We start from the raw sequence: 26313 nt of genomic DNA, 5'->3' as shown, positions 1-26313 counted from the left end.
CCCACTCTATGCGAGAAATAACGCGTTTCCCTTAGGAAAGATGGCCGCCGCGCGGTTTCCACACCCTCTTCCAAGATGGCAGCCTCGGTTAGAGTAGGCCCTAGCCTGGAGCTTCTTCCGGGCTCGGCCGGGGGCGGGGTCCATTGAGTAAAGCCTTACGTGCCCGCGCCCGCGACGGAGGCGCGTTTCAGGGCGCAGGCGCGGGGAGGGGTTGGGGGAGGAGGGAAAGCGGCGAGTAAGATGGAAGATGAGGAGGTCGCTGAGAGCTGGGAGGAGGCGGCAGACAGCGGGGTAAGGAGGAGCCGCCGCCCCGGGGCAGGGCCGGGCGGGACCTGGCGTGAGGGAAGACTCCGGTGAACGGGTCCGGGGACGGTTTTCCCCAAAGAAGGGCCCCACACACCGGGCCGGGGGTGGAGGAGAGGCCCCCGGTCCCTGAGTGCCTTGAAGGCCTCTTAAAGGGGCCGCGTTCCATTTCTGTCTCCACCTTTGCCCGGTGCGCTTCCCTCCGCGCCCCCGTGTGCGCGTCACCCGGGGCGCCCCACCCGCCACCTGGGGTCTCTTTCCGTGGCCCCTGCACCCGCTCGCTCGCCCTGGCTCCTGGAACCCTTCCTTTCCCGTCGGGCCCCCCCGCCCGAGGCACCATTTTAAAGTTCATGTGCTCGCAGGAGGAGGAACTCACCGTAGGAGTGCTTGCGCGGACCGGGGTGGTGTGCCCAGTTCGGGGGGGAAGCGGGAGGAGGCCGCTGCGGACCCAGGGACGTCCAGTCCTCTTGGGGCCCTTCCGCTCTGCTAAAATCCCCCACCTCTTTGCGCCATCCGCCGCGGTGGGCGAGCCTGGGTTTTTTCCTCTTTCAATCTTACTATGAGAGTCCGCAGCGGGCGGCTCTCCGGGGACCCCTACGGAGCTGCCCAGGGCTCGACCGGCCGCCTCTCGCCCCGGGGGAGGGGTGCGAAGTGTGAAACAGCTGCATTCCCGGGACTGGGGCACACGGACCGTTCCACTCAACTTTGGAGTTTTCGTTTGCCTCTAGCAGCTGTAGGAATATAGTTCACCTCAGTAGGAACTGCCAGTTCAGCTAGGTTCGGGATTAATTTGGTCTTTGCAGAGTTTGTTGGTTCAATGGTGACCCTGGCAAAGCCGGGAAGAGGCCTCTCTGGTGTCCCTGTGTCCGTGTCTGTGCAGTGCTGGCTCGAGCGACATCCACCTAAAGGGTTTATGTGGGGAGTCGAGCGTCTCAGGGTAGAACAGGAATTGGGTCTTACTTTCCCAAGCACCTTGGAGGGTGCCCTGGAAGAAGACTGGGAAATTGACCCTCGCAGCAGTGGGTGTGTATATCTCCAGGAATGTTGAAACTTGGCTTCGAAGTTTTTTCCGCTGGTTCAGCATTTCTCCCACGGTTATGTTTTTCCACTTAGCATAACTGAGTATTTGAAGGAGTACTTGGTTCAGAGGACATTTAGTGGAGTTCTCAGTGCCTACCAGTTTTCTCGGAGTTTGGCTTGAGTCAAGAAAGTAAATTAAAGCTTTTATAGGGAATAAGAGGTGTCAGTTGGATATCCATTCATTCAGCCAACATTTTTGAGTGTCTGCTGTGTGCTGGGCCTGTGCTTAACAATGACTTTGTGCCAAAGAATGCCAAATTTCCGGTAAAGGCAGTAAAGGCGTTTATTGCCTTCCACTAAGGGGAGTGAATCACTCAGACACCCCTTGTGCTGCCCCCTGTAGAAAAGCTTGGGCCATAATTTGTGACTTAAGGATAAGTTTCTAGGACACCTGGGCCTTTCTTTGGTTTTCCTCACCTTGTGTTTGGGCTGGAGAGGGTAGGTACTTGGGATTTAACCCAAGGGTGCTCTACCCCTGAACTACACCCTCAACTTTTTAAAATTTTGTTACAGGGTTTCACTAAATTGCCGAAGTTGGCCTTGGATTTGAATCCTCCTGCCTCAGCCTCCCTAATTCCTGTGATTACAAGGCTGTGCTACCAAGCCCGGCTTTCTTCACCTGTTTTATAAGAACATGAGTTCTCACCTTAATGTGGTAGGGAGAAAATTAAAGGAACAAAAATGAATGTAGGATTCTGCAGAAATTGGGGGTTATTTCAGTTTTTTGAGAATGTGTAAATTGCTTAGAGGTCAACTAATGCAGGCCCCCATTTTACAGCTGAGTAAACCCAGAAGTGTAAAGATGTAACTTATGTCTTGCTGATGCTTATCCAGTATTCTTCCCACTATCTTTAAAGTGCCAGGTAACAAAGGTAGAACCTCAAACCTTGCCTCTTACCTCATTGACGTTTTATATATATATTTATACACACACACACACACACACACACACACACTGTGTGTGTGTGTTTGAGAGAGAGAGAGTGTTGCTATGTTGCCCAGGCTGGTCTAGAGCTCCTGGAAGTAATCCTCCTGCCTCAGCCTCCCTAGTAGCTGGAATTTCAGGGATACACACACTATGCCCAGCTTCTTTCTTTCTTTCTTTTTTCTTTCTTTTTTTCTGTGTGTGTCTGTGTGTGTTTTGCTGGGGATTATTGAACCCATGGCCTTGTGCATGCAAGGCAAGCACTCTACCAACTGAGCTATACCCCCAGCCCTGTGCCCAGTTTCTTTATGTATCTTATTGAAATAATTTAAAAAAAATTTTTTTTAGTTGTAGATGCACACAATACCTTTATTTTATTTATTTATTTATTTTTTTAAAGAGAGCGTGAGAAAGAGAACTTTTTAATATTTATTTTTTTAGTTTTCGGCGGGCACAACATCTTTGTTTGTATGTGGTGCTGAGGATCGAACCCGGGCTGCATGCATGCCAGGCAAGCGCGCTACCGCTTGAGCCACATCCCCAGCCCATATTGAAATAATTTTGAAATGACCTGTTGAACCATTGTCCTTCTGTTATAGATGAGGAAACTGAGATTTAGGGAGTAACCTATTTTGTTCAAGATCACATGCATAGTAAGAGGAGAAGCTGGGATTTGATCACAAGACTGATTTCAAAGTTGGTCTCCCCCACCGGTTGGGGATTGATTCTAGGATCTTGAGCATGCTGGGCAAGTACTGAGGGTGTAGTTCAGTGCTATGTGCCCAGCCCTTTTTATATGTCTGTGTCTGTCTGTCTGTCTGTCTGTGTCTCTCTCTCTCTCTCTCTCTCTCTCTCTCTCTCTCTCTCTGGTTTTTGTGGGTTTTGGTGGTGCCACAGATTGAACCCAGGGCCTCAAACATGCTAAGCAACCGTTCTATCACTGAGCTACATCCCCAGACCTTTTTTTGTTTTATCTTGTGACAGAGTCACAGTAAGTTGCCCTGAATGACCTTGAATTCAGTAATCCTCCCCCCTCAGCCTTTCCAGTAGCTGGGATTACAGGTGTGCACCACCATGCCCTACAAAGCTGATTTCCTTGGCTAGCATTTTGTTGCTTCCCTACCTGGAGACCTGTGCAGGACTTTTAGAGTTGGACATTAGCCTTTATTTATTTATTTAAATATTTATTTTTTAGTTGTAGGTGAACACAATACCTTTAATTCTTGAAAAATTTTCTTCTTTTTTTTAATATTTAGTTTTTTAGTTGGACACAATACCTTTATTTTTATGTGGTGCTGAGGATTGAAACCCAGGGCCTCATGTGTGCTGGGCGAGCACTCTGCCACTGAGCCACAACCACAGCCCTATTTATTTATTTTTGGTGTTGGGGATTGAACCAGGGCCACTTGCATGCTAAGCACACACTCTACCACTGAGCTACACTCCAGCCCTTACTTTTCATTTTTAATGTTTACTTTGGGCATTTATTTGAAGGCTTTGCTTTCCTTCCTTCCTTCCTTCCTTCCTTCCTTCCTTCCTTCCTTCCTTCCTTTCTTTTTGTAATCCTGGGGATAGCTCCTAGGATAGGGTGTTCTACTGCTGAACTATATCCCCAGCTCCCAGCTCTTTTTACTTTTTATTTGAAACAGCCTCTTGCTGAGTTTCTGAGGCTGACCTTGAACTTGTGGTCCTCCTGCCTCAGGCTCCTGAGTTGCTAGGATTACAGATGTGCACTACTGCACCCAGCTATTTGAAAGCTGTCTTGAATTTGATTCACTTTTCAGGTGTCAAAAAGAGTTTATTGTTGTTGTCCTTTTGTAGTTGGACACAATACCTTTATTTTATTTATTGTTATGAGGTGCTGAGGATCCAACCAGGGCCTCACATGTGCTAGGCGAGTGCTTTACCACTGAGCCACAACTTGAGCTCCTCAAAGGGTTTTATAAATGTGCACCTTGAAGGAGGGAGCCATGGAAGGGATGAAGCAACATGTGCACATCACTGTCTACCTATGGACTATTAATGCCTTTCAGATGTAGGCAGTTGCTTTGGGTCACTTTCCCTCTCTCTCTACTATTAATGAGCATTGAAGGCCACCTCCCCCACCACAATACCTTGCCAAACCAAATCTGAGTGGAGGTGGAGGGATTAGCAAATGAGGTCTGGTTGATTCTGAAAGTGAAAGTTCAAGCTCTACATAATCCAGAGGCACTTCTAGTCCTTGGTGATTCCTGCCCTCTAGTGCTACAGAAAAGTTTGATCATAATAGAATTTTTTTTTTCTTCCTGTGTCAGTGCATACATCTGAAGTCATTGTTTCCTGCCTGTCTTCAGAATATGCAATATTTGAGTGCTGTTGTGTCTTCAGGGAAAGACTGACTTTTGAGAAACACCTCAAATGTTATTCAAATAGACTACTGTTTTGGGGGGAGAACCAGGGATTGAACCCAAGGGCACTGTATGATCGAGCCACATCCTCAGCCCTTTTTACTTTTAATTTAAAGACAGGATCTCACTAAGTTGCTTAGGGCCTCAGTCTCCCTAGCCACTGGGATCATAGACTTGCGCTACCATGCCCAGCTCTTGCTTTTTCAGTTAGTACTATGAACAACTTGTCTATTATAAAATTATTCCATTACCTCTCAAGGGGCTATACTCACAATCAAAAGACAGTTCAAAGAATATGACTTCTATTTCACCAAGGCAGTGCTTCTTGAGCAATATGCTGTCTTGAGGGTAGCGTGGTGGCACACGCCTGTAATCCCAGCTACTCGAGAGTCTGAGGCTGGAGGAGTGCCAGTTCTGGGCCAGCATGGAAAACTCAGTGAGACACTGTCTCTAAATAAAATACAGGAAAGGGCTGGGGATGTGGCTCAGTGGTTAAATGCCCCTTGGTCAATCCTCAGTATCAAAAAAAAAAAAAAAAAAAGAATTCAAATTTATATTTACTTTCTGTCCATATGAGCCAGTCTTCTAAACATTGCCCCTTTAGTGAAGCTGGGTGCCGGATATTGAATACCAATTGTGTACCAAGCACTGAGGCCTTGTCCAGTGAAGGAGTCAGACAGGTAAGACAGCAACATTCATATAGAAGAACCTTGAGTGGGGTATCCTGGCTGCAATCAGAGACTGTCCTGTAGAAAAGATGATGCCTACATAAGATTTGAAAGACCAGGAGGAGGGTGTGGTGATGCACACCTCTAATTCTAGCTTCTAGGGAAGCTGAGGTAGAAGGATCACAAGTTCAAGGCCAACCTGAGCAAAAATGAAAGCCCCATCTCAAAAAAAAGTTTGAAAGAACAGCCAAATTAAGTTGTGTTTGGCCTAGGAGGGGCACGTGGTAGGTTGTAGGGCCAAGGTATGCACAGATGAGGCTGGAGGGAGAAGTGAAGGCACTGGGAGCTACAGGCATTTCCCTCTGGGTGAGGGGAGGCAAGGGTTGGCAGGACTAAGTGGAAAGAGATGAATCCAGAGAGGTATGCAGGGCCCAGATTGGGAAGGGCTTCCTTACACTTGGTTCTAGAAGCTTGGACTTCATCCTGAAAGCTATGGAGAGTTTTGAATGCCCCCCCCCCACCCCTTTTCTTTTTTAGCAGTGGTATGACATAACTAGATTTTAATTTAGAAGGTAAGAACTTTGATTTACCTCTCTTTAGAGAAGAGGCCATGCCCCCCACGTGTGGTGCCACTTCTCTTTGGGTCTGTATTGCTTCCTTTGGCTGCTGTCATTATGAAGTGTGTACAGTTGGCAGTGGGTAGCAGGCAAAAAAAAAGATTGATTTGAGACTATCTGCTATGGATTTCCTTCTGTCTTTACAGTCAAGGAGGTAGTCATGGTGTCAGAAAGCACAAACTCGGGAATACCAAGCCTGAAGTGACTCCCTCTCTGCTATTCTGGTCTTTTTGGAAAAATTGAGTTCTAGGGACTACAATGTTCTCAGAAGGGATTTTCTGCAAAACATTTGGCCAGTTTAGGCATGATCATGCAGAGCATTCTGTCCCTGGTCTTTGGAAAAAGATCTGTTTCACTGTGGCTTCAAAGAAAGGAGGATAATGAGCTTTTCAGTAGTAACTTCTCAGCCCTTTTCATTGAGGCTGCATGGAGTTGGGTGTTCTGTTCCCAGCATGCTCTGGGTATGCAAGAGAGCTGCCATGGTTGCCATGGACTATGGGCTGGAAATTCAGGCAATCACAGGCCTTCTTGATTTTCCTCTTACTGTGCAAGAGAATTAGTGTATCTTTCTAAAACTGTTGGTAAAATCCTGCAAGAGAAAGTTACTGTTGTCTAGATCTGATAGCCAGACATTCTTGAAGCAGCCCTTACTTTCTAGTCCCCTCTACTGCACTGTGGTGGCTGCCCACAGGTAGTGTCAGTTCCTGGCTGGTCACTTCCCTAGTCTCCACAAGGTGTGGTATGCACCCCTGGCACACCTCCCGCATAGGAATAGAAACTTTTCTTCTGTCAGGACAACCATTGATTTGTTGGTTTCTTAGGAGAAGGTTGAGTTTAGCTACTTAAATCTATGGCCAAAGTACAGATTGAAATTATGTATGTATGTGGATATGTAGAGAGAGATTTTTATGTGTGTGTATATTGTATATATATATATATTTTTTTTTTTGAAGTCCTAGAGATAGAACCAAGGGCCATGCACTATGCAAGTGTTCTACTACCGAACTATATCCTTAACCCAATTTTGTTTTATTTTTTTAAGTAGTGACGGTAGAGATTTCTTTGCCTAAGCTGGGCATAGCAGTGTATGCCTGTAATCCCAGTCACTCAGGAGGCTGAGGCAGGAGGATCACAATCCTGAAACCAACCTCAGCAAGTTAGCCAGACCCAGTCTCAAAATAAAATGGGATGGGGATGTAACTCAGTGGTAAGGCAACCTTAGGTTCAATCTCTAACACCAAAACCAGGGGTTTCTCTGTGAGACTAAGTGTTAGGTCTATTAGCCTCTACCATATATCTTTCTCTTTAACACCTCACCATATGAGGATTTTGCTGGGAAGATTAAGGTTAAAACCAAGCAGTTAGGAACAAATCTCAACAGTAGTCTGTATGTGGATAAAAAATCTTTGCTGCTGAGACCAGCTATTCCTCACAGGCTTGGTATGGTGGCATGCACCTGTAAGTAATTCCAGCTACTCAGGAGGCTGAGGAAGGAGATTGCAATTTTGAGGCTGCCTCAGCAAAATATGATATCCTTTCTCAAAATAATAGAGAGGGCTAGGGATGTGGCCTAATGGTAGATCACTTACACCTAATAAGTCAGAAGCTCTGGGTTCCATCTCTGGTTCGGAAGTAGGGGAAGAAGGGTCCCTCACAGTAAATCATTCCTTCCCTCTCAGAGGAACACAGGAAATAGCATTCATTCCTTTCCAAGAGGAATAATAAATACAGTTATAATTTCATTCTCATCTCATCATGCCTAGATGAGATTGTACAGGATATTTATGACTTGAGTCTAGAGAGGTCAGGCTGTTAACACTTTTTTTTTCCCTTGGTACCGGGTGTTGAACCTAGGGCCGCTTAACCACTAAGCCACATCCCCAGCCCTTTTTATGTTTTATTTAGAGAGAAGGTCTCCCTGAGTTGCTTAGGTCCTCACTAAATTGCTGGGGCTGGCTCAGCCTCCCGAGCCACTGGGATTACAGGCACAGGCATGAGCCACTGCTCTTAGTTCCTGTCACCACTCTTCATTGACCTTGAGAACCAAGTTCCCAGCCCTCAACGCTCTGGTCTTCATGGCTTAAAAGCATTTGTGACCTTCCTGTTGTCAGGACCTTTCTGCTGTCTACTTGTGTATCTCCTGGCCTACAAGCTACTGGTCCTGCATCTGAGAGGTGTGCAGTGCGGGCAGAGTGCCTTTTTACATTCATCGTCTGTGACCTGGTGGGGTGTTCGATGCTATTAACCCTGGTCCTGGAAAGGAAATCCTGAGGTCAGTCCCAGCTCTACTTTTGTCCTGAGCCCACATTCTGAGGGACTGGCTTGCAGGATTTGTTTACATTTGATGGTCACCAGATAATTAACTAGATGCTAGTCCCTGTGAAGTATTTTATTTGTTCTCACCTGGGATTGACCTGTTTCTGTAGCCTGCATGAGCTAATCAATTTTGGGTTTCAGAAACTTGAAATTGATGCAGAAGAGCCAAATGCATAAGGCTGTAGTTGATGAAAATACTGAGAGTGACTGCTGGTTGAAATCTTGGTCATATTGGGAGATAACCTTTTTTTTTTAAATATTTAACCAAGTGGAAAAAGATAATATATAAATAATTTTTGTTTGTTATTTTTAATTATTGAATTGGATGCCTTTATCTGGGTCTTGGTTGTTTTCCTGTCTTCCTTGCATCACCTAACATGTTCCCACTTGTGTTCCTTTCTGCCCAATTAGCCATCAGGCTTAGAATGCATTGTGTATTCAGTCCCTTGCTAAATACCATGAAATCTTACTGGACTTCGAGACATGCACTCTTGGGTATTACTGTAAAATCGGGAGGGTGGGGGAAGTGTAGTGACTTTGTTCCATCCTCCAAAATCAGTGTACCTGATATTTTCTTTGGGAGAAGAGCCTTGACATTTTTGTTAGAGATGGTAAAAAGAACAGGTAAGCCCCCTCTGCCAGTAAACATCCCCTTTTTTCTCCATTGGTGGCAGTAGAAGTCAGAAGACTGGTATTTAAATGACAGGTCTAATTTGGGGTTGAATTACTTCCTATACTTCTCTTAGCTTCATCCTCCTTGTTTGTGATATTGAATTAATAGCATTTGCCTTGCCTGGAGGAGAGTTCTGTAAAGCACTTTAGTAAAATGCCGTTGCATGGTGCTGGAGCAGAATGGGCCGGTGCCTTCTTCCCGACTCAGCCGGGGCCGCAGTTCTTAAGACTGACTGAAGCTCTCTTTCTTGCTGCCTCTGAGGACTCGTGTGCCTTTTCATAGTGTCATTTAAAAACTGAAAGGGAAAAAAGGCAATTTAAAAAAAAAACTGGACAAGGTGGGAGCCCCATTAGACTTTACCTAATATTTTACTTATAGGGCAGGTCTCCTCACCATATTCCCTGACTGTCCTGTTACTTTAAAGGTCAACATGGTTTTGCTGTCCCACACAGACTCTTTGAAGAAGCACCCAAAGGTAGACATTCTTGTCTCAAGATGGGAATTTGCAAAGTTTCTGAGGTCCTCTGGCCTGGGACTCATCTAAATTGCTGGGTCTGGTTTCTGCTGAAGAACTGTTTGCCTTTGGGTTCTGCAAAGTTTGAACGTGGAAGTTGGTTTCGCTGGTTCAATCCTTCCTCAGGGCACCTGGCCTTGTACCAGCCTTGCATGGATGCAAAAGCAGGTGGGTGGTGCCACCTGTCAGCCTTTTTCCCACCTCATTGGGTTCTGCTGCCACTCTCCTGCCACTCTCAAACTTTTGTGCTCCCTCCTCTGGAGGATTAGGGTTCTGGGCCATTACTTACTAGTTCTGTAACCTCAGGCAAGTCACCTTCTTAGTATTGAGCAAGGCTGAAGTTCAGCCCAGGGATTGTGATGAGAATTCCAGGTGGTGACAGGAGGACATTGGTGCCTAACATCTGGCACAAGTGCTTGGAGAATGTGGCTGCTGCTGCCCTCACCACGAAATACCTAAGGCAGCCTTAGTGTTGTGTGTGTTCTTGGTTCTGGGGATCAAACTCAGCGCTGCACATGTCGTCCAGCCAGCCTTAGTTCTTATTTTGAATACGGTTGCTTCCCTGCAACCCCAGCTTCACTAGCATGTTCCCTGTTGTATTCCTTTTTGCCCAGTTAGCCATTAGATCCTGAGCACATTTTGTACCTGGGCCCCTGCTGAATAAAGGGGGACATGGCCTTGCTTCCCCATGGACATCCTTTAAAGAAGTACCCAAAGCCAGACAGTCTTATCTCAAGATGGGAATGTTTTTTAAGTTTCTCCCACAGAGAGAAATGTGTTGTGTGTGTCTGTCTTTCTGTCTGTTCCCCCCACCGTCTGGTTTTGCACTGTTGCCCTGGCTGGTCTCAAACTTGAGATCTGCCTGTGTCAGCCCACAAGTAGCTGTGACTGCAGACATGTGCTGTTTGCTCGGCTTATGACATACCTTCTCTGAATTGATTCCTCTTCATTTGTAAAATTGGGTGTATTGGTTAAAAAATCCTATTTCATTTGGATTGTTCATTAATACATGTGTCGTGTATGGTTCTAGGCACTCTGGACAAAGGCAGCGCATGAAATTCCTACTCTCAAAGCTGCTGTTCACTCAGAAAAATGAGAAATTATATCCCATCAAAGCTTGCTGTTTAGTGGGGATAATTAACAACAAATAATAAATTATTTATATGTACACACAAGAAAAGTAAAACAGATTAAGGGACATAGAAAGTGACTGTGGTGGGCTGGGTTGTGGCTCAGTGGTAGGGCACTTGCCTAGCATGTGTGAGGCACTGAGTTCAAGCCTTAGCACCATAAAAGTAAATAAATAAAATAAAGGTATCGTGTCCATTTACAACTAAAAAAAACGTTTTTAAAAGAAAGTGACGGTAGTAGGGGTACCATTGAAGTGGTCTGGGAAGGCCTCTCAGAGACAGGAGAGAGTCAAGGAAGTCTGTGACAAACCTCTCTGCATCCCAGGCAGAGAGGACAGTAAGTGCAAAGGCCCTGAGGCTGGGGCATGATTGTTATTGTCTGAGGATACATAGAGGTTGATGTGGTAGACACATGTGGGAAGAGAAAGTGATAGAAGAGGAGTCAGAGGAAGCCAGGTTTGGGGGAGACCAGTAGGCCACAGTGGATAGCACCTTGCATAGGAAGCCATGGTCAGAGCTAACTTGATTTTTAAAAGATTCACTGTAGCCATGTGGAAAATAAACTGTAAGGCAAGAGTGGAAGCACAGAAGCCTGGTGCAGTGATGCATGCCTGTAATCCCAGCTACTTGAGGGGCTGAGGTAAGGGGGTCACAAGTTCAAGACCAGCCTGGGCAATTTAGCAAGACCCTATCTCAAAATAAGAAATGAAGAGGGCTGTGGATGTGCTCAGAGATGGAGCCCACCTGGGGTAAGAGAGGGAGACAGGTTGAGTAGGAAGCAGCTGCAGCTGTCCATTCGAGATCATTGGCGGTTTGCACCAGGATCGCAGCAGCAGGAAGACGGAGAAAGTTAAGAGAGTGTTTTGAGAATAGGCGCAACAAGTCCTGTTGAAAGAGGCATCAGAGTTCTCCCAAGTCTTTGGAATTCCCTGGAAGGCAGGAATTGCTGAGACTGCAGAAGGTGGATGCTTTTTGAAATCTAGGGAGCATTGAGTCAGAAGTTAAGTATTGGTGTTCATAAAACTGTGAGCCTAGATGTGGCCACTTAAGAAGCCATTGTAGACATAGAAGAAGAGATATCCAAATCTCAAGGGTCAGACGAGGAAGAGGAACCTATGACCCAAGAAGGGGTCAGCCTCTTTAGAGTTTGGGAAGAAGCTACCAGGGAGGTAGACAGGACACCTAAAGCAGTGTCTGGCAGGTTCTCTTATTCTGGAGGACCCTACTGGGGATTGAACTCAGAGGCATTCTACCTCTGAGCCACATCCCCAGCCCTATTTTATGCTTTATTTAGAGAGAGGGTCTCACTGAGTTTCTTGACACCTCGATTTTGCTGAGGCTGGCTTTGAACTCATGATCCTCCTGCCTTAGCCTCCCAAGCCTCTGGTGTATGCCACCATGTCCACCTGGGAAGTTCTTTTTGGATGGACCCTTGAGCCTTGTCAGGTGCTGCTGAGAGCTTGAGGGAAATGAGGGTTTGGAATTCACCACTGAATTTGGAAGCAGGGGAGGTCTTTGATGACTTTGATGAGTTCACGGTGAATGGGCTGCAAGGGCTTGGAGAGTTGGATTGAAGAGAAGTGGTGAACGTCATCCAGAGAAGGGCCTGAGCCAACCCTCGCACTATGTCAGTGCTCATTGCTGTTAGCCAGTCTGACAGGGCCCACTATCACAGGTGCACACAGCAAGCAGCATGCCCCAGGTGCTGAACATGCTGGACATTGTTCCACCCTGGCAGCTTTTTTAGACTCCAAGACAGTTTTGTCCAGCAGAGGGCACAATGAGAGTCACTCGTGTTACAAGTTCTAGATACCACCTTTTAAAAGTGCAAATAAATAGGTGAAGTTTTAATATTTTTTGTTGAGCCCAATGTATCAGAATGGCCTTATTTCGGCATATAATCAGTATTAAACGTGTGAATAAGGTATTTTATACTCCTTTGAACCAGGCCTGGAATGTACGCTCACCTTGGTTTGGACTGGCCCACACTGGGTAACAGGCTAGAGCTAGTGCAAAGCACTGCCCAAGGGACTCCCTGCTGGCCAGCGTAGAAACGCCCTAAAAGCTGAATGCACTTGGAAAGGAAAGCAAAGGGTGGTTTTTCCCTGGCAAGCAAGTAAGAATTATTTGTTTTATATGTACAACTATACAATGCGCACACGCGTGGTCTCTGGTTACTTCAGATGTGTTTGTTTGTTTGTTTGTTTTTTCCCTGATTCCTTCAGATGGTTTTTTTTCTTCTTCTTCTTTTTTTCTTTTGTAGTAGTGGGGATTGAACCCAGGGGCACTCTACCACTGAACTATATCCTCATACCTTTTTTATTTGAGACAGGGTCTCACAAAGTTGCCAAGACTGACCCCAAACTCGCAACCCTCCTGCTTTCGCCTGTTGAGTTGCTGGGGTTACAGGTCTGCTCCACTGCACCCAGCAAGTTCAGTTAGTTTTTAACCTGACAGTGATCCTAAAGCACCACTGTGAAATCATCTTGGTGAGATAGGACTTTGGGTGTTTCCCTGTTTGGAACTGCCAGGGATGGTAGAATAAGAAGGAACATTGGACATGGCCAGTCCTGCTGGGGCAGGACACTGTCATTATTATTGCCACTAACAGAGAAACAGTACACTCAGAGGCTGAGGCAGGAGGATAGGGAGTTCAAGGTCAGCCTGGGTAATTTAGCGAGATCCTGTCTCAAAATAAAAAAGGCTGGAGATGTAGCTCAATAGTTGTTTGAATTCTCAATACCACTGAGAGAGAACAAGACAGAGAGAGAGGGGGAAAAAAAGGCAGGGGATGAAGCAAAACTAAACAAATCTACTTGGTAATTGTTTGGAGAAATCTCTTTGGGTTGCACATTAAGTGTACAGAGATCGTGTATGTGGGGATCCAGTCCAGGGCCTCATGCATGCCAGGCAAATGCTCCACCACTGAAGACCTTTTAATCTGATTTAGGTCAGATTTTGCTGCTGTAGATTGCTTCTACCTTATAAATTTCTTTGCTTTATTCCTAAGTGGAATTGGGGCCTGCACAAGAAAAGCCAGAATCTCATCCAGACTTTTGATATGGGAAGCATGAGGCAGCTTAATGAGAGATCTTTGCCAGAAGAGCCTAGTACTGGCCATCTCTTGCCCAGGGACATGAGTGCTAATGTCCTGTCTGGGACTGAAGAGCTGAGGCCCAACATGGGTTCTGCCATGGTGGAAGTTCAGGGCCAGAATGTGGTGATGGGAACCTTGCCTTCTACTCCTTTTCAGTGTCTTATCTCCTCCTAAGTGTTTTTCTAAAATTTGGGGTCTGTGTTAATCAGTATTTGCCAGGTTCTGATTCCAAGAGAAATCCCTTTTCTCTCTTTTACATCCTCCCTCCCCCACTCCCTGTCCACTTAGACACTGAAGGACACCAGGCAAGACCAGTTGACCCTGTGGGACATATTGATTCACAGGGAGTTTTAAGACCAGTTGTCTTTTTTGAATGTGAGAGGCACATTATCCGGGAAGTTCCTTAATCACTGTGTTACCAAATCGGAGCTGAGAACCAAGGGTGCTGTCTCTAGATCTCCACTTAAGTCAAGACAGCTTTCCTTCTTAGTGACCAGAGAGTGGGGTGTGATGGAGCAGGACAGTTTGTTCCTTTGCCTTGGTACTGTTACACCTGGTGGTGGCTCTTGAGTAGGTAGCAGCAGGAAAGGCACCAGTAAAGGCAGAACACCACTCCCACCCTCGCAGAGTGACAGGTGAGGATCTGGGCTTGTTCACTTTCTCTCTTGTAAGTTTGGCTAGTTGGAGTCAATCCCCCAGGGCTTCATCACCCCTAGGTGAGTTGATAGTCTATTTCCTGAACATTCCATCTGAGTTGCTGTAGTTGCTGCACTTTACTCCAAGGCCCAGAATGGCCTGCATATTTCCCTCTGCCTTTCCTGCTCTTCCTCTGTCCTCTCTTTTCCTTTCTCATTCTCTTAATGTTAAGGGAGTGAGCCTGATGCTATAATGGGCCTGGCCTTGCAGGCACATTTCTGTCCTCTTTGTCTTCTTTGTTCCATTCACAGGTTGTGACTGTGTAACAAATTAGGCTGTCTTGGGTGGCTCTTTCCCTGCCCTCTTCTTTCGGAATGACCTTGTCCCCAGCTATTAGGCTTCCACCCTGGCAGTTTTCTGCCGGAGGCTTCCGTGAGCACACTCACTGCAAGCTGCAGTCAGGTCAGCTTGTTGCAGATGTTGTCACCTGATTTCAGTCACCTCATGGTTGTGGCCTCTCCTTTACCTCCCCACAGGGCCAGGCTGTCTAAAACCACCTCCTTTCTTCCTGGTTCTTTTGTTTTCCCACCTCCACTGTTCCCTCTGGCCTTGCCTGTTCTCTGAGAACAAGCAGCATGTACTGGGCTGGGGCTGGGGCTCATTGGCAGAGCGCTTGCCTGGCACACATGAGGCCCTGGGTTCCATCCTCAACACCACATAAAAATAGATAAATAAAATAAAGATATTGTGTCCGTCTACAACTAAAAAAATAAGCAGCAGTGTGTCCTATGTTTTTGTAGTGGTGTAATGCCACAGGCAAGCCATGCCCAAGTTTGGCAACAGCAAACCTTTTGCTTAGGATTGGGACCCAGAAAAGAAACCACCTCACTCATCAGAGCACCATGTAATCTGGAACCTGCTCAGTGCTACTTGGCAAAAACAAAGAGCCTTTCCAGGAGGAGAAGCCATGACACAGCAGACCTTAGCCACACCCTGCAATGTGTTTATGCCATCATACTGGCCTTGTGCCCCGGTGTCCACTTGGAATAGTCAGGGCTTATGTGTTTCTTGCACTAGCCATGGAGGTTGATCCTCTAAAACAGGTGCCTTGACCATGGGCAGGGATTTGTGCATCCTTGTAAAGAGAGAGGGTGCCCCTTGGTAATTCCATTCCTAATTTCAGGCCCATGTTGGTGTGTGAAGCCTGTTTGATTGCATTGGGATGTTGAATCTCTGCAGGAGATGTCTGTTCTTGTAGTGTATCCTGTAGGAAAGGTTTAACGTGGTTCAGCTTTCCAGAGCAGAATCTGAGAGCAGATTGGCTGCAGGGCCTTGTCTAAGCAGAGAGTAGACTGACTCATGATACCTTGACAAATTCCAAGGGCGAAACACGGTACCCTCTCCAACTGCCGGCAAAGCACTCCCCATCCTGCTTGGACCACTCTCAGCACACTAGTGTTTGACTGGCCATCTGACCATGGCCAGGATCCACTTTTCACCAGAGCTGCTTGGATTTCTATTCCATTCTGTAATCTGATGGGAGAATCCCTCTCCAGTTCTGCTGAAGCCATCCTGCCTATTGTGATGGTGTTGGATGGAAGTTTTAGTTATGCAGTACAGAGTGTGGTGTGGAATTGGGGGAAATAACGGGATCAATATTTAATGACATTTACCAGTGGCTTACCTTGATGTCTGGCATGGTGTTTTTTTTTGTTGTTGTTTGTTGGTTTATTTTGTTTTGTTTTGTTTTGTTTTTTGTTGCTGGGGATTGAACCCAGGGCTTTGTGCATGCTAGATAAGCACTCTGCCAACTAAGCTGTACCCCCAGCCCTTGATGTCTGGCATTTTTTAAACCAATAATACTATATGCCAAGTAGGCTGGTTATGCTCTGGTTTGGAGACAAAAGCACATTCACTTACATATGACCCATAATATTCTTTGTGTGTGTGGAAGGGTGCTGGGATTGAACCCATGGCCTTGTACATGCAAGGGAAGCACTTTACCAACTGAGCTATATCTCAGCCCCATATTATTCTTTTTAAAAAATATTTATTTTTTAGTTTTCGGCGGACACAACATCTTTGTTTGTATGTTGTGCTGAGGATCGAACCCGGGCCGCACACATGCCAGGCAGAGCGCGAGAGAAGAGGGACCTCTCAGATTTAGCTAATATATTAGACCCATTTGCCTCTGCCTCCCTCGTAGTGATAAAGTGAGAATTATAAAATTTTTAAAATTCAGAGCATTTCTATTAAAAATCTTGAACTCAAAGTTTCTTTTTTTAAAATATTTATTTAGTTAGTTAGTTCTCGGCGGACACAACATCTTAGTTTGTATGTGGTGCTGAGGATCGAACCCGGGCTGCACGCATGCCAGGCAAGCGCACTACCGCTTGAGCCACATCCCCAGCCCGAACTCAAAGTTTCTTGAAATGGATCTGGCCCTGTCAGACAGAACTTGGTGGCCTATGGCCAGTACCCTCACTCTCTGGGTGTGCCATTGCGTGTAGTGTAGCTGCTTGCCTAGCCTGTGTAGGCACTTGGTCTCAACCCTGTTTGAAGGCATCTGAATCCCACGGATGTTAAATTTTGTGTTTATGATGGAGGAACTTGAATAGGCAGTCTGGTTTTCAGATTGGAATGATGTGATACAGTGTGGAATTTTAATGAAACAAGATGTTATTTGTGGAAATCCTTGAAGAACCCTTAACAGGTGATGGGCTTTAGACTCAGGTGAGATGTAGTATTTACTCAGGAAATAACACGGTCCCTTCACCCTGCATTCCATCCTGGGATTGAATGAGCATGTACGTGCCAGGCAAGCGCTCTACCACTAAGCTGCATCCCTGCTCCCTGCCTTTTTTTTTTTTTTTTTTTTTTTTTTTTTGAGACAGGGTCTCATTAAGTTGCTCAGGCTGGCCTGGAACGTGAAATTCTTCTCCTGCTTCAGCTTCTCAAGTAGCTGGGGTTAGTTAAGCATGCGCCACTGTGCCTCACATAATGCAGGTATTAATAGAATTAATACAATTCTGATGTAAACTCTACAGAGGGCACAGATTCTGTGTGTCTTTCAGTTCACGGAAGCATCCAGGTGATTCTCATTCTTTTATTTGGTGAACCTTTTCAGTGTAATCACTGAATGTTCATTGGGCACTTACCTTGCTCCAAGCTGGAGTAGATTAAGAGGCTTCGTTTTGGCACCTCCCCAGCCTTCCAGAAACTCCCAAATGCTCAGAATCGCGTGTATTGTGCTTGCCAAATATGACTTAAACCTAGCTCAGCACCACTCAGGGTGGGTGTGTTAGGCTGGATTTAAATATAGCTTCATATGATTCCATCTAACTCCATGTTGTTTATAAGAGATACAAATAAGAAGATGGAAAGGTGTTATAGCCAAAATAATGATAAACTGTTTAATTTACTAGAAAGAATTTTTCCCACAGTGAGTAGCTCAAATGAATCAGTGAAAATTCAGAAGGTTTGGCTCGAGCTGGCCAGCTTGCACTGCCCCTGTGAACTATAGCGTGCAGCACAGAGAACTCATGAAAAGGGCCACCACACACAAGGCTCTGAGGCATCTCAGCAAATCTTAGGACCTTCTGGCCATATGGCTGAATATTTTGCAGGTGATGGACTTTTTTGAAAATCCCATGTATCTTACCAATCAGGTTCCCCAACCTTAGCACTATTGACTCTGGGGGCTAGTTAATTCCTTGTGGGGGTTGTTCTGTGCATTGTATGATGTTTAGCAGTTTCCCTGGCCTTGACCCAATAGCATTTTCCCCTGGTAATGACAACCAAGCATGTCTTGACTTGGCCACTTGGTGGGTGGGACCGACTACTCCTGGCTGAGAGTTGCTGTTAAGAGATTGGCTCTCCAGAGAAACACATAATTTTGCATATAGTTTTTTCTTCCAATAGCTAGATGATCTCTCCCGCCCCCCATAAAGAAAAGCAGTGGGACAGCCCAAGAGCTGGGAAGTTTGGCCTTTGCCCTGTGTATAGTCCTTACCCCCAATCCCCATGCATGGAGATTTCACAGAGTTCTTGTTCTGGGAGCTGTTGGCTCAGACTACCAAGGGTGCCCCTGTTTTGCTCATGACAGGAAGTTAGGCCCAGCACAGTGGGAATTCAGGGCCAGATGTGTTAGACGATGGACTCTTCTGTTTTTCTCAACCTGACTTCTCTCTGCTTCTTTCTAAAGTGGTGGTTTTGTGTTAGTTGAGTCCTGCCAGGCTCTAGTTCCAAGAGGAATCCTGTTGTCCCTTCTCCTGGATGCATTTGGAGACTTAGGCACTTCAGTTCTATAAATATTAGGCTTCTGTTTTACTCTAAGCCTTTTGCTAGGTGATGTAGTCACAGAGAGTTCAAGTCCATACCAGTAAGAAATAGACTATAAAATAGTTAATATGTGTGACCATGAAGGAAAGTGACAGGGTGTGTTTACCGCCAGGAGCAACACTTCATAAAGGAGAGGAGACATCTGGGTTTTGCAGGATAAGTGGGAGCTTGCAGGGGTAGAGGACTTGGAGCCAGGTGGAGCAGCACTGGGGTTCTCCGGTTGTATGGCTCGGGATTGCCATGGTGCAGGATGGGAACAGAAGACAGGAGGAGGTATGGGGGAGGCTGCTTCCAAGCTTAGATGTGGCCCTGCAGGCAGTTGAAGGGTTTTGAGTGGGGAAGTGACATGATCACATGTATTTAGAAAGTTTATTTGAATGGCTCGGTGAAGGACAGGCCAGAAGTCTGGAGCCTGTGCAAAGATCCCAGCTGAACAATATCTAGAATCATTGCTGTGGCCATGGACTAGGAGGAGATGGACCCTCAGAGGCAGCCAGGAGCCCAAACCCCAGAGTCTAGTCTGCCTCCATTATCTCAAAGGACACAGTCGTGTGTCCCTGGCTAGAGAAGACACTGCCCTTAGCTCTGAAAATAAAGACGTAAGTTTTTATTTGAGAGAGATTTTTTCCACTTTTTATATACATTTTTTTCCTCTAGGAAATAGACAGACGATTGGAAAAAAAACTGAAGATCACACAAAAGGAGAGGTAAGGCTGCTGTCTGGTCTGAGAACTTGTGCTCCTGCCAAGGAGAGCTGCGCAGTCAGCGGTGTTCTCCAGCTGGCTGTTAGGTTTAGCAGGCCAGGCTCCCGGGCAGCAAACCCTTCCCTCCCAGTTGGGGACCAGGGCATGGTGGCTCAAGGCTTTGGGAGTGAGGCCGGGGTGTTGCTCCTGCCTCTGACCTCAGTGGTCCCCTCATGTGAGGTCATCTGGTGGACAGTCGAGGTGACAAGTTGCAACATTTAAGTTTTAGGCCTGGCTGTGCCCAGTTGCTCTGAGGTTTGGGGTAAGTCGTCCCTTCTGGAATCAGATTCTTCCTCTGTGATATGAGGAGTTTGGACAGTTGATTTCCCTGGGGCCGCAGTGATTTGGCAGTTGAGGGGATCCTGAAAGGAAAGAGTCTAGGAAGTTGAGACATCTTTAAGGATATCTTTGTTCCCCACCCCGGAGAGGAGGAAGTGAGTTGCCAGAGCAGGTGACAGTTGACTTTGAGCTTGGGTAGCTTGGTTTTTCCCAGGGACAGGCAGCAGAAGGAGGGTAAGACTTGGATTTGCCCAATAGGCTGCATGGTGTTCCCCAGGGAACTCTGGCTCCTTGTTTGTCTCAGCAGGTGCACTGTCCTTACCCCAGGCCCCTCCCTCTGTTGTTCCTCAGGTCCCTAGCCCTCCCGATAGCCCTGGCTTTGGAAAAGGCCCCTGTGTGTCTGTTGGGTTCTGAAGCTAGCTGATAGCTTGGGGAGGGTTCTGGTGGCTGGTGTGGGGGTCATTCCTGCATTGGTTCCTTTCTCCTCCTGTGGCTTTTGTTCCTCTCCCTCCCTGTGCTGTTTCCCGTTTTGTTAGTTCCACCTCTCCTTGTGGACATGTGGCCTTGATGTGTACACCCACCAACTTTGAGCAGTGCTTCTCTTTTGAGCACTGCTAAGCCCTGTTCAGGCTCACCCTCCATCCCAGCCCCGCCGCTGTCCAGCAGACCAGAACCCTGGGGAAGGAGGTTTCTCTGCTCAGCTCTTTGGAAAGGCCGACTCAGTTGTCGGATGTCTTGGTCTCTGGGAGACAGGTCGCTCTCAGCGGAAGGCTGGGGCAGTGTGGTGCAACAGGTTCTGGCATTGTGTGGTTGGAGCCCATGTGGTGGAGACCCAGGCTGGCCACCTGCCTCTGACACTGCCCTTCATAGGAAGGCTGGGACTTTAACTGAGGTTATTGGATTCTGAACATGAACTGTTTTGCCTCAGGGGCCAGATGGTGCTTGCCGTGCCCATGGGTAGACATGGGTGGAAGTCCCAGGTTGAGGAAGCATTCTGGCCCCTGGCCAGGGGTTAGAGCTGAGCAGCAGTTCCTGGGTGCTGCTGAGCTGGTGACAAGGTGGCTTTCTTGAGAGACCCTTCTTGAGGGGAATTTGAATGTCTGGTCAGAAGCCAGAGGCTGATGAATAGAGTTAGTGGAAAGAGGGAAGAAGGTGACAAAGATGGGCATGGGGCTAGAGGGCCTCCTGGTCAAGGATGGGATTTGTGAAGCTGTGTTTGCTCTTTGTCAGCAGGAAATCCAAATCTCCTCCCAAAGTGCCCATTGTGATTCAAGACGATAGCCTTCCCACGGGGCCCCCTCCACAGATCCGCATCCTCAAGAGGCCCACCAGCAACGGTGTGGTCAGCAGCCCCAACTCCACCAGCAGGCCAGCCCTTCCTGTCAAGTCCCTAGCCCAGCGGGAGGCTGAGTACGCTGAGGCCCGGAAGCGGATCCTGGGCAGCGCCAGCCCTGAGGAAGAGCAGGAGAAACCCATCCTCGACAGGTGAGTGTGGCCGGCCACCCTGGGAGGAGCAGCAGCAGCAGGGCCTGGCTGTGTGCAGACCAGTGAGGAGCCTGCTGGGCCCGCTCAGTCTGTACTGCAGTGGCCTGGCAGGCTCTGGAGGCCTGGGGAGGGGGTGCTGATGCCATCGGGTGGGGGTTGTTGGCAGTCTGCAAGCACAACAGCAGTGCTATAGAGGCTATAGGCACAGACTTCGAGTCAAAATTTGCCACTCAAGAACCACTTAACCTGTCACCCAATCTCGAGAAATGGGTCAGTGGTAAATCCCTGCCTCACCAAGTCATCACACACCCTTGTGAACGAGCAAGTCGCCAGAGGGTGCTGAGCCCTGTGTGGATGGTAGGGAGCACCCAGTTAAGTGCTTCAGTGTTATATTCTGGATCTCCAGTAGCCCACTGTGTAAATTTTCTAAATTCTTTTTCATTCTCAGTATTTTTTTCCCTACAGTACCAGAGGTTACACTATATCAGTTTGTCACTTCCTAGTGAAGCAGTGTTTGTTAAAATGGTCTAACTTGGAATGGCCTCTTTGGTAATTTGATATATTGTGATTTAAAGAACTAATCTTTGGGGCTGGGGATGTGGCTCAAGCGGTAGCGTGCTCGCCTGGCATGCGTGTGGCCCAGGTTCAATCCTCAGCACCACATACAAACAAAGATGTTGTGTCCGCCGAAAACTAAAAAATAAATATTAAAAAAATCCTCTCTCTCTTAAAAAAAAAAAAAAATTTAAAAAAAAATGAAGAACTAATCTTTGAACTTTTTTTTTTTTTTGGTACTGAGAATTGAACCTAGAGATGCTTTACTACTGAGCCCCATCCTCAGCCTTTTTGGTTCTTGTTTTGTTTTTAGACAGGGTCTCACTAAGTTGCTGAAACTTCCCTTGATATTGTAATCTTCCTTCCTCAGCTTCCCGAGTCACCAGGGTTACAGGCATGCACCATTGCACCTGGGCCCTGCCTTTATTTTGAAGGGACATCTTTTATCTGTTTTCCTCTCTCAGTCCTCACCTTCCCAGAATGGAAAAGCTCGTTTCCTTCATCATCTCTAGTAATATTGGTCAACCACTAACTACATGGTTTAGAGACACTCAGGAGGCAGAATGGAGGGTGCTGGTTCACTTGAGCTAATGGCTAGGGGTCTTTACCTGGCCAACACGGGAAAATCTATGCTTTCTGGACAACACGGGCTCCTGAGCAACCCCCTGCCTCCAAATGGGGGAGAATGCTGTAGCTGCTGGAGGTGAGCATGGACCACCAACCCCTGTCCACCTGGATCTCCCAACTAGGAAATGTCCCAGCCTGCTTGCCAAAGAAGCAGGTTTATGGAACCAGAGTTAGCTGATAGCCACTGTGACTTCCACCCCAGCTTTAAGCAGATTGTTTTTATGATTTGGGGGCATCTTTTATATTTTGTTTCAGTCCTTCCTCTTGTCTTCCCCTTCAGGCCAACCAGGATCTCCCAGCCCGAAGACAGCAGGCAGCCCAATAATGTGATCAGACAGCCTTTGGGTCCCGATGGGTCACAAGGCTTCAAACAGCGCAGATAAATGCAGGCAAGAAAGGATGCCGCCGCTGCCGCCATCACCACCTCCTGGGTCGTCCACCACGGGTCGCACTGCCGTGGCAGACAGCTGGACTTGAGCAGAGGGAACGACCTGACTTACTTGCACTGTGATCCCCCTTGCTCCGCCCACTGTGACCTTGAACCCCATGCACTGTGACCTCCCCCCTTACTCCCCTTCCCACTGTGATTGGCACATCAACAAGGGCTGTTCCAAGTCAATGGAAAGGGAAAGGGTGTGGGCTGGGGGAAGGCTGGGGGTCCCATCAAGGACTCAGAGTAGAGAGTCAGACAGTGCCACTCGGCCACTTGGGGTAAAGCCAGTGCCAGCAATAACAGTTTATCATGCTCATTAATTTGGGATTTCAAAACACAAATGAGAACTCCCACCCACCCACCCCCAAGTGCATGTCTTCATCACTTAAAAAGTAAGTTCCATTTGAAAATATCCTTTCCTTTTTTTTTTCCTTCCTATTTTTGTTTGTTTATACAAATATATGATTTGCAAGGAAAGTGCATGGGAGGGGTTTTAGCAGTTTAATGAATTTTTAATTGAGAAAGGGTAGTTTGGTAGTCTACTTAAAAATGTTTCTGGGAAATTTGCTAGAAACATTAACCAATAGGATTTTGGTGAGCTTAGCTTCTGTATTCCTACTGCCGCCCAGAAAAGGGGCAGGGCTCTGCAGCCCCAGGACAGATGAGCACCCCATGCCTTTACCTCCCTCCCCCAGCTAGGTTCCGGGCCTCTTGGCCCTGCCTGGAGACAGGGCTAGCTCTATAGGCTCAGAGAGCCTGGGGAGGGTGCCAACCCCACCTCTAGTATTTTGGGAGATAGGGAAAGTAACAGACTTCCCCTTCCCCTCCCCCTCAGGGTGGCTTCCTACCAGCCAGGCTTACTACTTCTTGAGGAAAGCAGGAAGCATCAGAGAGTGAGGCTGCACTCCTGCCTTAGGAGCAAGGGATAGGAGGCTTGTCAAGTGTTTGCTGTCAGCACAAGAAGACCAGGAGAGTGTCTGGCTCTGGGACTTTGGGCCATTTGCTCAGTGTGGTCAGAAGGTAGAGAGTCCTGCCCACTCCAGCGAGGATAGAACTCTGAAGGGTCTGCGAGTGCTCCATCTCCATTGGTGGCCTCAGCTCAGTCCCTGTACCTGGTGTGCTTCCTATGTGAAACCAGTACCGTGGGAACAGACCAGTCTGAATAAAGATGGGAGAAGAAGCATTGCAAAGATAGATGGCCAACTAGTTCCCAGTGGTCTGGGCACCCTTCACCCCTTTTTCCAGAGTGAGGACTTGGAATGAAGATGATTTCTCCTCTCCCTGGAGCTTGGAAGTTTGCTTTGGCTTCTTGGGCAGAACAAGCTAGAGGGCAAGTGCCCAGAGAGCAGCTCTACACAGCTTGCCCCCTCTTGGGCCCTCTGGTCCCTCCCAGCGCACTGCACCTTCCTCCCCAGCCAGCCAGGTGGCCTCACACTCCTGGCTAGCAGGTGGGGTTTGGAATGGTTGGCATGATTTTGGATTAGGGCATCTTGTGGTAGCCCTGATGGCAGACTAGGGTTTCAGGCTCTCTCCACCTCGGTTCACCTTGTCTCAGCCTTGCCCTTAAGTGGTAAGTCAGGCCCAGGTATATCTCAAAACATCTTCCCCTCAGGAGGAAGGGCCAGCTGTCAGTTGACTAGTCCACTGCACAGCCTTAGAACTGGGAAGCCAGGAAGTATCTGGGAGCGGTGCTAGAGCAGAGCTCAATCGCAGGAGGAACGGTCACCTCCAGGAGTGGACAGGAAGAACACTGGCTACTATCGTAACATGCACTGCCCTGACTAAGTGTCCACCTTCTAAATGTCCAGTGCCCATCCTCAAGTATTAGTGATTTCTGGCCCATGGTGAGACTGTCTTTTGGGAGAAGGATACAGAGGTAGTCCAGGAGGAAGGCCAGAGAAGTGCCGACTGCCCAGTCCTCAGGACCACCTGTTCTTGTCCTGCCTGCTCCAGTGGGAGCCAAGGGCAGACCAGCTGGTGGGGCTCTGCAGATCAAGAACCTGTCAGGGACTGGTTCTCCCACGTCCCTCTGGCCAAAGGTGGAGCTGTTGCCCACATGTGCCTGTCACCACCCACCAACAGTCACATCTTTGGCTTCCCAGGTGGAGAGGTGGCAGGCAAATGAAAGAAAAGAAAATGAAAGAGGAGACTATTGTGGGGGGAGGTGGGAGGGGCGATGGGAAAACGGTTTGGAGTGTGTGTGTGTGTGTGTGTGTGTGTGTGTGTTGTTTTGTTTTTTGTTTTTTTCTTTTTGTAGTTGTCTTTCATTAAGTGCTTTTCTTTTTTTCTTTTTTTTCTTTTTTTAAGTAAGTTGCAGGCTTTGGCTTGGAAATCCCCAGGGGGGTGAGGGGCAGGAACCTGAAGCTGCTGCCCCTTTATCTGCCTTCATGGTACTGTCCCTTCCCCCAGCTCCTTCCAGACCCCATGAGCCAGGCCACAGCCCTTCCAGCTAACCGCTTCCCATGAGCCACTACTCTGATGTCAGCCTATAACCAAAGGAGCTGGGGGTCCCGGCCTGGTGACCAGCCCTTCTCAGCCCACTCAATCAGGGTGCTCCCCACCTGCAGGCAGGAGGCAACACCCTATCTGCTACCATCAGCCCCTTCCAGAGCCCACCTGCCCCGCCCAGCCCTGCCCTGCCCAGCCATACCCTGCTCTGCCCCATCTGGGGGTGCTCTGCTCAGGGATGGGCCGGCAGGGCTGCACCCAGCCTCCCTGGTAAGCAGAGACTCAAAGAAACCTCTGGGGTCCTGTTTCGTGGTCGTGCGATCCCAGGGGTGCACATGGGCCCCTTGGGTGTGTGAACAGAAGGGATTGGGAGGGAGGGCCGCACCCCGCAGTCTTGCTCTGCTGATGTAGAGGGAGCTGCCCACCCACCCCACCCCGCACCGCGGGCTCCTGAGTCGGCAGATTAAGCATTTTATAAATTGTATTTTAAATACATGTTTTAAACTTGTCAGATCCTTGTCCTCATTTCAGCCCCTGGCCTCTTACCTTCTTAATGTGGCTGTTTGTTGAACCCATGGGGACTACCTCTGCTCAGTCCCAGTGAGAGTCTCAGGTGAGGGAAGGGGCTTGGTGGTATGTGGATCTGGGGACAAAGGCTCTATTTCTTAGTGCTTCAGGAAAAGAGACCCTGCATCCTTGGGTTCTGTCAGGAAGATGGTGACTGGGGCCACTTCCTGCCCTTCCACGAGGCCCGTGACTTTCCCAGGGACTTGGCTTATGTTCACCACTGCCTTTGTGGGGCTCTCAGTCCAAAGGGGAGACACTCGTCTGAGGAGGGCCCCACTGTGCATCAAGAGTGCACAGAGGCCAAGACTTGACATACCAGGGCACCTGCAGCAGGAGCCCCAGCCCTGGGCAGGGCTTTGAGTCAAGCCTTGCCTCGAGCCTGAGGGGACTGGAGCGCTGTACTCTGAGGGCCTGGGAGGGAGGTGAAAGTCTGGGGACCTTCCCTGGCGCCAGGCACAGAGGCTGAGGTTCTTGGTGTTTATTGGCTTA

The 26313-nt window shown here is 47.9% G+C and overlaps 1 protein-coding gene across 4 annotated transcripts; it reads left to right on the top strand.

The window, feature by feature from the left end:
• The first annotated feature begins 214 nt into the window (after positions 1-214).
• Szrd1 (SUZ RNA binding domain containing 1) lies at positions 215-25768 on the top strand. Of its 4 annotated transcripts, none has more exons than XM_076861193.2 (4): positions 215-291; positions 19345-19394; positions 20943-21194; positions 22657-25768. In XM_076861193.2, the coding sequence occupies exons 1-4, from the start codon at positions 241-243 to the stop codon at positions 22757-22759; spliced, it is 456 nt and encodes a 151-aa protein (XP_076717308.1). In that variant the 5' UTR covers positions 215-240; the 3' UTR covers positions 22760-25768. The 4 variants fall into 4 exon arrangements, with proteins under 4 accessions (XP_076717308.1, XP_076717306.1, XP_076717310.1 ...); XM_076861191.2 differs by having other exon boundaries at positions 20940-21194; XM_076861195.2 differs by lacking the exon at positions 19345-19394 and having other exon boundaries at positions 216-291.
• Positions 25769-26313: the final 545 nt, after the last annotated feature.

Source organism: Callospermophilus lateralis, chromosome 7 (genome assembly GCF_048772815.1).
Source record: "Callospermophilus lateralis isolate mCalLat2 chromosome 7, mCalLat2.hap1, whole genome shotgun sequence".
In the NCBI taxonomy this organism is placed as follows: domain Eukaryota; kingdom Metazoa; phylum Chordata; class Mammalia; order Rodentia; family Sciuridae; genus Callospermophilus; species Callospermophilus lateralis.
The sequence above is the reverse complement of the archived record's forward strand: the minus strand, read 5'-3'. Positions and strand labels throughout refer to the sequence as shown.